Raw genomic sequence first — 16,092 nt, 5'->3', positions numbered from 1 at the left:
TGGCCGGGGAGGAGCGCACCGCTGCATCCAGTCCTCCTGGTCCATCCAGACAAAACAGACGCGCGCTCGCGCTCTCCTTTTCTCGCACTTACCACACACACACCGATCTCAATTTGGGCGTCCGGCAAGAGGGGAAGGCAGCCAAAAGAGCTCCTCGCATCTTCCTACAGTCGCTTTTTTTTGGGGGTGCGTGTGTTCTTGTTAGTTGTCTTTTCTTTTCATCCCAGCCAACCGAGCATCCAGGCACAAGCGGTGATCTTGTCTATCTTTTGTCGTGGAGCGTGTCAGTGTGATTTTTTTTTTGGTAACCCCCTCCTCCGCCTCTTCCTCCTCCTCTTCGTCGTCATCATCATCATCATCTGCGGGGGTAAGTAACCTTGTCGTCGGATACCTCCCCTCTCGGTGAGCGCCGGTGGGCGGTCAGGGGGAGGAAAAAAAAACAACAACAAAAAAAGAAACGCACATTTTAAAAATAACGATTTAAGTATCATTAACGCAGTTAAAATAGCCCCCCGACCCCCGGAGGGAAATGATGGTCGTTTTCGTTACTTTTGGGAAAATTTGCTGCCAAAGTTTTGGGGTGTTTTTTTCAGTGAGGATGAAGTTTCAGATTCGGGAAAGTTGAAAGTAAGTTCATGTGCTGGAAAAGTCTGTTTCTATCGCATTTGTGCGTGTGTGCGTGCGCGTGCGTGTGTTTGTGCGCGTGTGTGTGTGTTTCTATGGGGCACGATTTTCCTCCTAATAATACAAATACAAGACCCAGCTTTCAAACTGCCGCACGTCCACTTCGAATTGTTGCTGCTGCGGTTGTTGTATTTGGTGGCCTGTCACTTTAATTGAATTATTATAATGTTATAATCGTTTTTATTTTATTTGTAGTTATTCTTATTATTTATGGAGTACTACACCTTGAGGTTTAAATTGTATTGTATTCCACCATGTTAGTTTTTTTTTGTGGATAGGAAAGGGAAATTTATCGGGCATACGGAGTGTGTCTGTGCGCGCGTGTGTGCGTGTGTGTGTATGTGCGTGTGTGTTTTGTGGTAGACAGGTGCTGGCTCCCAAAAGACAGGTGCGAGTGCTGGTGACTATTTCCAGCTCCATTGTCAAGGTTCCTGGTGATCAAGTTTTTCCCTCCCTCCTTGTTTTCTTTTTGTTGCATCTAAAGAGAAGTTTCATCTCCTGTCCGAGATCTAAATAATACTCATGGCGATACTGAAGGCCTAATAAATTTAAAAAAAAAAAAAAAAAAACAAGAAAGAAGTCAAATTCTTCCTTTGGCAGCATCATCAGAAATTCATCTGGCATCAGCGAACACCTAATTTCTTGTTGTTGTTTTTATTCATCTGAAGTGTGTGTATTCGTCAGTTTGGCTCCCAAAATCAAAGTAGATGATGCTGCTTTTCAGAAAGTATGTTTTTAAAATATATATATTTAGAAAAAGAGCAAAATTCACTGCTTTATCACTCGAGTTTTGTTATCTTGGCATTTCATTGGAAATTACAAATGAGTGCTTCAACTAGGTCGGAATTTTCACCTTCTTATTTTCAAAATTTGAAATTGGCAACCGACCGTGACGGTAAACTGGAACGTGTTCCACAAAATTATTAGCATTTTTCTGAATGTATTGAAAATACTCAACCATTTTTTGATTGATCACCTTGACACCGGCGAACACTTCTGCTTCTGGGCTTTTTTTTTCTCAAAGAGCGCTTTAAGTCGCAGTTTGACCGGTGTGACCTATTCGGTTGAGCAGAATTAAGCGCCTTTGCCAGATGAAAAGGCAACCAACCCCCCCCCCCCCCCCCCCCAAAAAAAAGCAAAGTGCCGTGAGCTCGCCCAGGCACCAAAATCAATTGGCCTATTTTGCTTTTCTTCTCCAAGCCATTGTTTCCTATAGCCGATGTGGCGGGCTTATTGATCCACACGGACGGGACACTACGAGTTTTGTAAGGCGAATATTTCCGTCACCGGGATGATCAGCAAGCGTGTTCTCTGGCGCAGATCATCTTAACCCCGTTTAATGTGCCCCTTCCAATTAATAGCGGCCGTGTTCTCACACACACACACACACACAGGACACAAACGTGGAAATGAGGACAAGTGCTTAAGTCATTATCATAATTTTCTGCTGCTTTGTGTTGCGTGGGAACTGGTTCAGTGTCACGCGGCGTGTGACGGGACGGGGAGAAAAATGTAGGACTTTGCCACTGTCATGTCGAGGCGAAGGCCTAATTCTGACGCCTGTTTCCCAGAACCCCTCCGTAGGTGGTCAAATTGTCCCGGGAGGAACATTTGCCGCTTGCGGTCCGTATGCGCTTTGTATCCCAAGCGTGTAAGGCTGCAAACTTCTTGTGCTATCAATCTATTTGTTTTTTTCCGCCCCCTCCTCATCCGTCACGCTAATTTATGTGTATTTGATCCCGTCCCCTCCGCAGGTGCTCAGAGCCGATACTCCCAGAGACACGTGCGGTTTTTGCCGGGATATGGCCCAATAGCAGCAGCCCGTGATGCCGGACCATGACAGCGACTCCCTCCTGAACAGACAGACCAAGCGAAGACGCGTGGACATCGGTGTGAAGAGGACCGTGGGCAGCGCCGCCTCTGCCGCAGCCACAGCCACCACTGATAACATTGCGCGTGCCAAAGCAGCCATTTTTAGTGCCATGAACTCTCTGAGCGCTCACTCTCACCACGGATCAGACGCCGACCCCATGGAGTGCTCTGTAGTGCAGCCGCACGGGGGGCCCGGCGCGGTGTCAGCCGGGGACAGCGAGTCAAAGTCCAACGTGCTGCGGAAGCTGCTGAAGCGGGCCAACTCGTACGAGGACGCCATGATGCCCTTCCCCGGCACCACGATTATCTCGCAGTTGCTCAAGAACAACTTGGCTAAAAACGGCGGAGGGCCAGAACGAGGGGATCGAGGGGAGAGAGGCGACCACGGCTTCCCCGGCTCAGGGCTCTCCAATACGAGCTCAGACGCTCCCCAAGAGGACGCCTGCAGCAACTCTTCGCAAGAAAGCACGCCTCAGGAATGCCTGTCGCCCTTCGGCCGGCCCCCCGGCCTGGCCGCGTTCGACATCGAGCGTCTGAACGACGAGCACCTGCGCGCCAAGCGAGCCCGCGTGGAAAACATCATTCGCGGCATGAGCCACTCCCCCAGCGTTCTGGTGCCGCCGTCGAATCGCCACGAGCGCGACCACGATATGGACGGCGAGCGGGAAATGGATCTGGAGTGCCCGCCCCCCTCTCGGTCCCAGCACCAGGGTCCCGGCAGCCCGCGAGCGGGCGAGGCGTGCGGAGGCGGCAGCCGGGAGAATAAGCGCAAGCAGCGTCTGCCGCAGCAGCAGCAACAGAGTTTCACCCAGCTGGTGTGTCAGAGGAAAGAGCAGAAGCGGGAGGAGCGGCGACAGCTCAAGCTCCAGCTGGAGGACATGCAGAAGCAGCTCCGCCAACTCCAGGAGAAATTCTTCCAGATCTACGACTCCACCGATGACTCGGAGCACAACGACCTGCATCACGACCTGCACAACGACATCGGCAACCTGTCCGAGGACAGCCCGGTGAGGTCCGACCACGGCGCCGACGACCGGGGCGCCGACGACCGGGGCGCCGACGACTTGCGCTCCGACAATGAGATGTCGGACCTGGATCCGGGTCATTTCCTGGATCGGGCGCGGGCCTTGCTTCAAGACCAGTCTCTACTGAGGGACGGGGACAAAACCAGGAGAGATGGAAATGGGCGGAGCAAAGGGCAGGGAAGCCTGAGCGCCTCCATGCACGCCGAAGGTAAACAGCTGGCAGAAACGCTCAAGCAGGAACTCAACTCGGCCATGACGCAAGTGGTGGACACGGTGGTCAAGGTGTTTGCCAAACCCCCACGCCCCACCCCCCAGCAGGCATTCCCCCCACTTTCCTTACCCCCCGAAAGGTTCTCGACCGCGGTCAACGGGGACAACCCCAACTTCCACACCGCCAACCAGAGGCTGCAGTGCTTCGGCGACGTCATCATTCCAAATCCGCTCGACTCCTTCGGCGGCATTCCGGGGATTCCGGGCGCGGTCAACGACCAAACCGAGGCCCTGCCGTTAGTTGTCAGGAAGACGCCGAGCGAGCATCACCACCACCATCACCAACCCTCCGCCGTGGGCGCCCACGGCGGTCACCACCACCCGTCTCTTCACCCCTCCTCACTCTCCGCCACGATGGGGTTCAGCCCACCCTCCTTCAGGCACCCCTTCCCCCTACCTCTGATGGGTTACCCCTTCCAGAGTCCCCTGGGCCCACCCACAGGTGGCTACCCGAGCAAGGAGCGCACCTCGCCAGATTCCATGGACCTGTCCCGGGAGACCACAAGCCTGAGGACCAAGATGGCATCCGGTCACCACCTGGGCCACCACCATCGTTCGTGTTCACCGGCGCACCCCGGCAGCACGGCGGAGGGACTCTCCTTGTCGCTCATCAAATCCGAGTGTGGCGACCTGCAGGACATGTCTGACATCTCGCCTTACTCGGGCAGCAACGTATCCTTTCTTAACTCATTCCACTCCCAAAGACGTTTTTAAACGTCTTTTCAGACTTGGTCCAGAATTGGACCAAGTCCGGACCAAGAAATTGGCTGGTATTCAATTAGTTAAAAAAAAAATTTTTTTTAATTGGACTGACACTATCACGGGTGTGCGCACAGAGCACCGAGCGTGCGCACAGAGCTCCGAGCGTCAAGTTCTTTTCGAGAAAACGGGCCAAAGTGTCGATGAATCACTCGTCCTGCCGCTTCGCAGCGGCGTCGTATTTATTTTTAGCTTTGTAAGCGCACCTTCTCGCGAGCTTTTCTTCCACGGCGATGGGGGGGGGGGGGGGGCTTTTTAAAAGCTTTCTTATCGCATATCGCTTACTCAAGACTCGATTAGGTCCCCGCGACATTTTCCGCCCCGATTGCTTTTTTTTTGTTCCAAAAATAAAAGAAATAAATGTCTTGAAAGAACAAGGAGGAAGATAGCATCTCGGAACTTGGCACACAATAGTGTTATACATCCTCGCTTATAGTTTAACCCCCAGCGGTGCCCTACGGATAAAGACGCCTTTCACTACTGGAGGCTCATATTGAAGGCTGGAAGCTAATAGCTTAAAGTCCCTCCACTTTCTTTTCTGGATACCCCCTTGCCCCCCCCGCCCTCACCCCCCTCTTTCGCCATCATGAAAATTAGATTCATGCCCCCGGTTATCCTTCGAAAGTCATTCGAATTCATTCCGTGCTTGATGAATCACTCCTCTAGTTTACCTGCCCGCATGTTTATTTAAGACTACGGGAGGCCTTGTTTTCGGCGCACGGCACCGAAGGTTCGCCCGAGGACTCGGCCCAGATGTGTATTCAAGATTGCTTGCGTTTTGTTTTGTTTTTTGTTTTTTTCTCTCGTTGCGCTCCCTCTTATCATCCATTGCTGTTGTAAAAAAAAAAAAAAGCCCACCATCATTGTCATTTCTCTTTTTCTTCATTTCATAAAGATCTGTCAACAGCCCGGGAGGCCCTTCGGCTGTTGCTTGGCAGCCAAATACTTTTTTTTTTTTCCCGGTGTTGTTTGTTTTCCCTCCCTGCAAACGCATCCCCCCCCCTCCCCCCGTCTTTTCTTTTGAAGCGGACGTTAACAGGTGTTTGCAGCGGGCTGTTTATCTTTCATTACCTCGCCTTGTCTTGTCTTCTGACCGAAGGCTGAACGCTTTTCCAGGGATCCATAATCCTTTACTTTTGCCGGCTCCCGATGGCGGGGTGAAAAGCGAGAAAGAGAGAGAGACGGACAGTAACTGGAAGGAAGTGGAAAACAATCAAACAACAAGCACGCAGGCCACATGCTGGGGCTTTTCATGGTTGCTTTTATACATTCTGGCCGGGCAAACTGCACTTTTTATTTTTTTTTAAATTATTGGTTGCCATACTTGACGTTGAGTTTTGTACATCCCCGCTTCATCGTTTCGTCCCCAATTTACGAATCACTTTCGACTTCTTTCCGAGCCTCCGAGGTCAGCGACAGCTTGTCGGACATTTTTTATTATATTTTTGTGAGGCACGTTCAAGTTCACCGCCGTCCTGCGCCCGTTGCCGAGCAGATGGCCCGGCGATCGCTTATTTGCTCGTTTGTCCACGCTCCAACTCTGAATATTCTTGTCCCTACACCTGGAATTAGGGAGGCAAGTGGCTATTTTGCTCTCATGACTCTGGGCTATGGGGAAGTATTGAGGTGTGGAGGGCTTGGGGGGGGGGGGGGGGTGATTTCTTGAATCGGGTTTGCGTCCCGGCGAACTGCGGAAGCCAGCTGGTGCGAGCGCACCATCATGACAAAATAATAGCGCCGCACGCCACCACCCCCGCCCCCTTAAGTCCAATCACAATTACATTTGCAAGCTGTGAGGGAATTGGAGATTCGCGAAAATGTCTCATCGGGAGACGCGAGGCTTTCTTAATGGTCGACTGTCGACGGCCGCGGCGGTATCGTCTCGGCGTGTTGACTTAAAAGCGAAGAGATTTAAAAAGGTGATGGCGAGACGATATTCTAATTGGAGGTGAAAGCATTCGGATGGATGTCCCCCCGCGAAGCATCCCACCTTGGCTGATTTGAAAAAGAGCTGCGGGCACTGTGTCTGAGGATCCATTGTATCCCCTCCACTCGGAGCAGATGGCGCGGTGTGGGGAGTGAAGTGCTGCTCTTTTGGCCGGGCCTGATGGAGTAACACCAGCCTGCCAGTGTCCCCCCCCCCCAACCCCTCTCCACCGCCACCCCACCTCCACCCACCCCTACAAGACCCTCGCTCCCTATATGCTTCTCCCTCACCGAATTAGACAAAGTAGATCGGATCTTTTAACTCATTCATTACCAGCCAATTCTAGACCAAGTCTGAAAAGACGTTTAAAAACGTCTGTGGGAGTGAATGAGCTTTAAGGAGCCACGGCTTTGCCGTGTCACCCCAAGGCCAAGGGCAATCCAATGTAGCAGCTGATGCCCCCCCCCCCCTTATATCCCCGCTCTCTCAATAGTTACTGTCACATCTGGACACTTGACTGGTTTTAACAATCACCGGCTACCCCGCGCCGATCGTAAATAATGTCACGTCGGTGTACTTTGGCCGCCAGGGTGTAAATCTTCATGAGAACTTATGACTGGAACCGGTTCTTGCTTACGATTCTTGTTTGGCAAACAACCTTCGCTTCAAACGGCAATCCGGATCCCCTCTTTCCACATCCTTATCCATCAGACGGATGCGATCAGACACATTATACGGACGTTAATTCGCCATGGAAATGGCTTGGGACGCTCTGTGGCGCAGATGTGTTTCAGCCCCCCCCCCCCTTCCCCGCCCATGTTTAGCTCGGTCCAAAGCATCGGCGGCCCTCTTCTCCTTCTCCTCCGCCTTCTTTCTGCTCTTCCAAGGCTTTGGCAGAGGCATAGAGGTTGCGTGTGAGGGGTGGAGTAGAGGGAGGAGGAGAAAGGATGTAATTGTAGATTGGAACCGGACTATGTCTCAACATGAACACCCACTAAAACCATCTCCATCCTCTCTTTCCCGCTCAGTCCGCGAGCTAGACCCCATGGCTGAGGCTGATCCACTTGAGGGGTACCCAGGCTTTTTTGATGGGGTTGCGGGCTATCCGCTCGAATCTTGTTTGTCCGCCGGTTAAGACGGCCAACATCCGACCATCATATTCAGACTTGGCGCGGGTTGTCGCCAAGCCATTAGGCCTTTCTTGCCCATCGCTGGCGTTAACTGCTGTCTTTGTCTGTGATATGCAAATAGGATCCTCCCGGGCAGCCCTTCTTCCTCTTTTCGGGTGGAGGTTAGCACAGGGGAGAAGGCAAAAGGCGCTCGCTCGCTTTGACTGTGAAATGAGTCTCCGTATGTAAAGGGAAAAAAAAGCATCAGCTGTAGGGCCGGACGGCGTTTTATTAGCCGTGACAGCGTCGGGCCCGATACGGACGATGCTAATTGCAAGCAAATTTTAAGGTTGCCGCGGCGTCGTCTTGAGCGAGCCTCTCAACGATAGCCAACCTTCAATGAAACTGTTCTCTCAACACATCACTTTCCAAACGTACCCGGTTGGGCTACGACAAGTGATGACGGACAAGCAATTTTAGCATTTTGAATAACAACAAAAAGTTTGCCGACCAACAAGTACACCACGAACGGGGTGCTGCCCACGTTTCGACATCCCGGTGAAATTTCTGAGGAGCCACACGGCAACGAGACTGACAATGACGCGACGGAACCTGGCGTGGTTGATTGCGAATTTACCCGGCTGTTCATTTCGGATCTAGAAGATTAGAATTTTTAATGGATTTGATTGTGAGGATTGATCCAAAAAATAATGCGACTACATTGTTAAATACTTCACCAAAGTACAACCAAACTCAGTTTTGCTCCCGCTGCCTTTCAAAAAAAACAAACAAACAACATACGCTAGCGAGCATGCTAACGTAGTGTTTAAGCTAGCGTACGTTTTACCACGCCTACGTCCATTAATGTAGTGTGTCTTGTTTTTGTGTTAAATACAGAAAGAACAACCGTAACTGATACTATGCCTTTTAATAAAGGGGGGGGGGGGGGTCAGTCTTTCAATGTTAGGGACTGGTGTTAGGACTAAAGTAAGTGTTTGGATGGGCGGATAGGGTTCAGGGTACGGTAGGGTTAGGATAGGGACTTGTGGGTCGTAGTTAAATGCTCCATCTGAAAAAATCTTGATCCTTAACGGACGCCGTTTTCAGATCCAGGAGGGCCTCTCACCCAATCACCTGAAAAAGGCCAAGCTCATGTTCTTCTACACCCGCTACCCGAGTTCCAACATGCTCAAGATGTTCTTCTCCGACGTCAAGGTGAGTCCACTGCGCTCGATTGATCCTCCATTGCGATTTTTAAAATGGTTCGAAGACAATTTTTTTTCCTTCTCCTTTCAAAGACACCTGCTTTAAAAATGGGGAAGTTGTATTCGTGACGATGTGCGAGCTTCGGTTAAAATGAACAATGTGTCCCTGTCACAAATGAGGCCCTTCCCTACCCCTAACTTGTGGTTTTATGCAAAAGAAGAAAGATGAGGAAGTCGGATGTGTTTTCCACAGCATCGGGAGCTTCGTCGTAGTCCAAAGCTGGCTGCGAAAGGGAGCGATGGTGACGATAGGGGTTCATAGATAAGTGGCGATCCAAGCAGGTGTAGGGAAAATGGGGCGGAGGTTTGGGGGGGGGGGTCTGTTTGGCATACACGGCAAGGAGGAGCCCAACTGGGAGTTTAATGAAGAAAACAAAGCTCAATTTTTAAGCTGGACTGCAAAAAACAAGCACAACACAATAGCTGTGTGTGTGTGTGTGTGTGTGTCCCTCTCTGACCATACGGAGGGGTAAACACTGTGACAGATCCAGGCCATCTTATTCAAATCAGAAGATAAAGGTTCCCCTTTTCCCCTCTCTCAGCTGCCTCCCTCTTGGATGCCGCTGCGAACCGGCCGCGATTTTGCGGGGGTCATGCGACTTTCACTCAGCGCATCGGCGCTCGGTGCTGAAAAGGGGGCGCGCGTTTGGCGAAGTGCATTTTGGCAGCCGCCAATGGCGCTTGGAAGGAAAAAACAAAAAAAACAAAAGAAAAACAAAAAAATTCCGCCCGACTTCGAGATTGAAAAGGACAGTGGGGGGTGGGGGGGTGGCGACATGTATTATTTTGAAAGATTCAAAGCGTTTTTGTTTGAGTGACTTAATGGCTGCCGAGGAGGAGGAGGGAGGGGGGGAGTGGTGCTAGGATCACAGGCGACCTCATCATCAGACAAGGAAACAAGGTCAAGATCGTTAAGAGGATTATGAGCCATTTTGGTTTGTTTTTGTTTTGCATTCGAGACAATGCAGCCCGAGCCTCAAGTTTGTCGACATGTATGGGAATTAGACGGACTATCGAAGAAGATTCCGCCGGCGTGGGCTTCCTACACATCGCTGTTCTCAGACAACACGGTCTTTCAAGCTAATAAGGTCTCCGTTAATCAGTCGAGGACCTAATGAACGTGGGAAGTGGGGCTGTCCGGACCACCGCGGGACGCTGTTCCTCCCCCCCATCCCCTCACTATTAATCCCCCCCCACCCCCACCCCCACTTTGCGTATGATCCTGACTTTCGACTTTGGCTACATTTCGCAATGTTTTGACAGATGTGTCAAAAGGCCATTGTTTGGACTCGAAGATCATCCCCACTCGCTTGAATACTTTGCATTTTGATTGGCCGGTGCGAGTTAATGTGCGGTGATTAATTGCACCGGATGAAGGAACAGATTAGATAAAGATACGCGAACTGTCATTTGATTCTTGATTCACTTAAGTCAAGGATGTCAAACTCATTTTTGCTGTTTTATTTCAATTCGAGTGTGTGTAAAGGGGGTCACAAAATGATTGCAAAATATCAACGGTATTTTTATTACAAGTGACAATTTGTGACTTTTCGGGACAGATTTTAGCAAGTTGACACACACCATTTTCTTTCGCGGGCCACATCAAATAACGCGGCAGGCCAGATCTGGCCCCCGGGGCCTTGTGTTTGACACCTGTGACTGAAGTAATAATTAACGTGACGTCGTTGCGTCATCAAGTTCAGTCAAATGAGCTCACATTTTAAATGTCTAAGAAAAATCATTTATGACCTTCGCCCCCCCCCCCGGGTCAATCATTTGTGCCGGAGCAAAGTCTTTTTTTTTTTTTTAATATGAATTTTTACCATAGATTGATGCGCTTTTCAGCGTCTTAGGATCAAACACATTCACACGCAAAAACTCATTCACACGCAGACTTGCTAACTTGCTAACGTCACAAGTCATGGCTAACCCCGCCCTCTTCAAGACACATGTCGATACGTCGAATACTATCTGTACATTCAGGGGGAGGGGGGGTGGTTCTGCATTCAAATTCTGAATAAAAAATAAAATCAGGCCCCGAACGAACGTTTCACTGATCGACACAGATTCTGACGCTGCTGCGCAAACTAGCTCATTGCTCACTGTTCATTATCGCAAAACACCTTTATGTCAGGACCGTTGTAAAACCGTGGACTGCCAGAATAGCAGGGAAAAAAAAATCTCAGAGCCACAAATCAAACCTCAAACCTACACGCTGCCCACAATTTATGAATTAATCGTTTAGGATTGCCATCTGGGGTTCTTTAAACTAAATCGCGACGGTCATTTTTGTCTCAGGCCGACACGGTTCAGGAGGGTTACCCCTTTTTCATAGGTCACTACTCCTGTTTACCTTCTTTTTTTTTCTGATGATGAAGCACACTCTATGCACCTCGTTGGGGCCAACGAGAAAGAAAAGAAAGAAAGAAAAGCCAGCGGCTGGATTTGAGTCACCGCCGCTAACAAAAGGCTGCTTTCCAGTGCTGCTTTTTTTTTGTGTGCAGTCAGCCAATCGGCAGCCGGAGATTATCTCCCACAATTCACCCCTTCGAAAACAGGAAACGTTAGAAAGCCCCGATGACTGCGAAGGGGCTTACGAGAGAGAGAGCGAGGGCGAGAGCGAGGCCCAGACAGGCTTCTGTGTCTTTCTGCTTTCCTCTGCTGCTTGTTCTCGACGTTAGCTTAGCATGCTGAGGTCATCTGTGTGCTTTCCAGCCCATTGTCGGACGGACCAGGCGACCAAAGACGCGCTTCCATCAATTGAATGTTCAACATTTGGCTCCATGGGAATCCAAAAAGACAACATTTTGGGGAACCTAGTTAGTAATGGGCAGCATGGGCCGGTTAGCGCGTTTGCCATCCAGTTCTGTAGGTTTGGGGTTCAAACCTCAGCTCGAGCTAGCTTCCACCGACTGATACACGAGTAAAAGTATCTTGACAAGAAATATAAGCTAAGATCAAAGCTAAGGTCACTTTAAGAAATAACATCGGTCAAAGCTAAAGTCACTTTGTAGCAAATTATTTGACAAAATATGTGAACAGATCTGACATTTGCTGGACTTGACTAGCAAGTCATTTTCTCATCTTAAACGTACTTATTTGTTATTTTTCAGTTATAAATATTCAAAAAGTGAGTGGTTAGAACTTTGTGTTTTTTTAAAAGTTTTTTTAAATTGTAGTTGTATTTATTTAGTATGCTTCTCTGTGGTGTAGTTTAAGATTTGCGTGTCACGGGTAATCGGCGCTTACCTGATTTCGGGGTTTGGTCATGCGGCTGAGCCGTTTCGGCACTACGATGTCGTTTGCAGTCTGGAGAAAGTGGCAAAGTGGACATCTCCTGAAATTGATTTAAAAAAAAGGGCGTTTTTAACATTTTTGGAATTCATATTTTCAAGAAGGTCAATATTATTTAGAAGATTATATTTAGATCAGTGGGGCATATCGTCAAGGAAAATGTTGAACTTGGCTTTTCCTTTCAAATGCTTGAAAACTAAATCAGTAGTGGTCAAGATTTGGTATGGTGGGCTTTTTTTTTTTAATTGGCCAACCGCATATTATAATGTGAGCCACCCCCCCCCCAAATAAATATATAAATAAATCCAATTCTATATTTTAATCACAACATGGCCCGCACCAAAAGCTAACAAGAAAAAAAAAGCTAACATGTTAAAACACACGACTATTTGCATCCAATCATTTTTCCGAACCGCTTCTTTTTCAAATTAAAAATCCAACTAAAAAAAAAGGGAAATGATAAGAGAAACCACACGTTGAATGTTTTTAATGTTTAAAAAAAAGACCAAAGCATTTCACCTGTTACGTTCAATGTTACAAATTATTGGACTTTTTTTTCCACACATCACATCAAGACTACAACTTTTTGGTTTGACTAAACTGACATTAAAACACTTTTAGTCATTTCAACAAGTTGAACTGCATTGCGGTGACCTACAGCGTACAGAATTTTACGTGGGCCGCTGTGGAAAATTTTTTTGACATACGTTCTTTAAACCGTCCATCCGTGTGAATGAGAGCCTGAATGTTTTGTTTGTCTCGATGTGCTCTGCGACCAGTCCAGGGTGTAACCCGTCTATCACCCAAAGTCATCAGGGATAGCCTATGCTTAACCCCCCAGCCCAATGAGGACAAGCAGTATTGAAAACGGATTGTTGGACAGTTGGAAGTGAATATTCTGTTGGAGTGTGTTCTATTCTAGACGCTCTGTGTGTGTGCGTGTGCGCGCGTGTTTGCGAGCCACCTTCTATCTGCCGCTGTTAGCATTAAGAGGTGACCTTTCACAGGCTCTTGAGTGTTAGTGTGAGAAACACACTCTCGCTGTCCCTCTCTCATCTGCCTCTTAGCTCGCCACGCATGCACGCGCACATGCGCGCAGACACACACACACACACACACACACATATATACGTTGCATCTCATGTGAGTGCTGGCTGACCCCTGCCAAGTCTGATTAAGAAGCCGCGGTGATGTGGTCCTTTGAGCCCAGTTCCTCCTTTTACATCCAACACTCATGTCCTCAGCTGCTATTGGGATAGGAAGGCGAGCAGGGGTGGGGGGCCTAGGTTGGGAGTCTCCTCCATCCTCCCACCAGCAACTTAATGAACCGAAACTGCCCAATGCTGCAAAGGGGGACTTTGCCAAACTTGAGTGAAAGGACACGTTGAGCGAAACATATGCGGATCAAGCAAAAGTAGGACTTCGATCTATAATTTTATGTCGGGTGCTTTGTATGGGGGGGGGGGGGGTAGAGGCGGTAGTTCCATTTCCTCCTGAGCTGTCTCCGTAATAAAACGACACGTCGATCCGTCACTCGGCTGCCTCGTGCTGACACCAAAGGTCTCCGCTGTGAGCGATGGCTGCCGTTTTCCCCAACTCCAATTTTCAAAAGCGCGTGGCTTCGAAAACCTCTTGCCGGGCAGTAATTCACTAATGTCGCGCGCTGCATAGAAGAAGAACCTTCCGGGAAGGTTTACGGGATAAATGGTGAACGCTCGCCGCGGTAGAGTCAGGAATGCTAAATCTGATGTGTCCAAGATTGGATGATGAACCTCAGAGGTCCAAGTTTACCACACGAAGTAATGGAAGTAATCGATGTATTGTTTAAATGTTGGTTAATTTTTTTAAAATTCTCTCAATGTTAAGGGTGCCACAAAAACGTTGAAATAGGTACAGCTTATATTCTTTTTAGAGACATTTTTTTTAAACACAACAATAATTTAGATTTATCTTTCGGTCTGTTAGCTTAATGCTAATACTAAATAGATTTGACTGTAGCTTCTGAAGCTAAACAGCTTCAGTAGTTAGAACGCATACTGAACAAGAATGTAGACAGACCTTTTAAAAATACTCGGTCATGTATTCTTTATCCTATGCAAAGAACGACTACCACCACCAACGACAATATATTCAGACAGCGTTATATATATATATTTTTAAACCAGTTATCAGTTTGGATGCCACCGCATTGAAGTCTTGCTTCAGGTGAAATTGGTCCCATCACAAAAAATGGGTTGGGGGGGGCAGCCCTACAGTGCAGTTGGTCCCTCACGGCACGGTGGTGCGGTATGGATGTTGGTACCCTTCACAAATGTGGAGCTGCTTGGTAGAAAACGAGGCTATTGTGTGCATTGAAGCAGCCCCTTCCAGCCCAGCAAATATTTGGAAGTGTCAGTGGTTTGTTTGTTTGACGCGTCCATGTCACGACCCCAGCCTGCTGACTGCTCACGTTCCGACCCCGCGCCACCACAGCCGCCGCCGCCCGCCCGCGGCCCCCCCCTCTGAGCCCCTTCCCCATCTCCATCCCAACGGCATTGTCCGACAGCGCTGACCTGCACCAGTCCCGCCGCTCCATCTCCCCCCCCCCCCCACCCCCCCACCTCATTTCCCAGTTTATGCTCACCGTGCACTTTAGGACAGTCCCCCTCCAGCACCTCCCAACTCATACGCACCCACCTGAAACCCCAAAACAATGTCAAGCGGACTTCTTCGGCTGTGATAATTCCAGCCTTTCCCGACTTCTTCGTCTTCCCGCCCCCGCCCTTTTACAGAATCGCGATATCATGAGGAGCGTGTGCATGTTCGTGTGTGCGTCTGCGTGTCGGCGAACAATAGCCACGGCCCTAATCTCCATGTCAAAACCACTCGGCCTCCCCAGCCAGCACTTCGTTCAGCGTTTTTGCCCCCCCCCTCCACACCAGGCCCCCACCCCATTCCCCTACGCCCCCGATTCATTCTTCTTCTTGCAGCACCGCAAAAAGAGCACAGAGGGGCGGTAAGGCGAGCAGATGATGCTTACAAGGGTTTTTTTTTTTGTTTTTTTTTGGCAGTGGCGGACGTTTGCTACCTGTGAGGATCATATGGTCTGTCTACACATGACAACCGCTGTTTAAAAGGGTTAAAATCATTGCTAATTGTTAGCCGGAGTGCTTGTGGAGTTCCCTAGCGGATGATAGCATTCAGGTAGAGGAGTCGATGTGGTTACTTGAAATACACAAAGTGTAAATCTGACTCTTTAGGTCTATTTTGACAGTAATCTTTGGCTAGGAGTGGCTATAAACAGCGTTGCTAATACTTATAGTTACTACATGGTACACAGAATAACGTATACACACTCGTATGCAAAACACAACTCCGTCGATCAACACTTGGGTTGGCTTTCCACCCTGAGCCCAAATCTTCTTTCCTATTATGGAGCAACTGCAAAATGGGATGTGGTGGCGCCCGCGTTGGCGGCGAAGCTTGCCCTCTGCGGGTTAGATCGGAATGAGCCTAACGTCAATCAAATCAGACCGTGGACAGATCAAATATGAACTCATTCAGTACCAGCCAATTCTAGACCAAGTCTGAAAAGACGTTTAAAAACGTCTTTGGGAGTGAATGAATTAAAGAACTCTCAGCCGAGTCTTTCGTATCTTACGGCCCCTAAAAAGAGAACACTTGTGACAATTTCATCCCACCACTGGCTTTTAGCGGACAAAAATGGCAGCGCTTTAAGGGTTCGGACCATGTTAGTGTGCCTGGAGTCCTTATCTAGCGTCTGGCTTGTTTAGACCGTGTGTTTTCACAGGCGGAAAAAAAAAGACCCGGGGACCCGCTGAGGCTCTTAATAGGTTTACTTGGCCCTATTGAATCCAGCCGAGCGGCACAGATCAGATAGCCACAGT

General features: G+C 49.1%; 1 protein-coding gene across 2 annotated transcripts in view; it reads left to right on the top strand.

The window, feature by feature from the left end:
• LOC127592643 (prospero homeobox protein 1-like) overlaps positions 1 to 16,092 on the top strand; it is a 37,164-nt gene continuing 21,072 nt past the window's right edge. The window contains exons 1-3 of one of the 2 annotated variants that reach the window (XM_052053571.1): positions 1 to 367; positions 2,439 to 4,523; positions 8,754 to 8,861. In XM_052053571.1, coding sequence (XP_051909531.1) covers positions 2,511 to 4,523; positions 8,754 to 8,861 — 2,121 coding nt within the window. In that variant the 5' untranslated portion in view covers positions 1 to 367; positions 2,439 to 2,510. The other variant, XM_052053572.1, reaches the window with a different exon arrangement.

The sequence above is a fragment of the Hippocampus zosterae genome, chromosome 19 (genome assembly GCF_025434085.1).
Source record: "Hippocampus zosterae strain Florida chromosome 19, ASM2543408v3, whole genome shotgun sequence".
NCBI lineage: Eukaryota > Metazoa > Chordata > Actinopteri > Syngnathiformes > Syngnathidae > Hippocampus > Hippocampus zosterae.
Note: the sequence above shows the minus strand (reverse complement) of the source record. Positions and strands in the feature narration are given on the sequence as shown.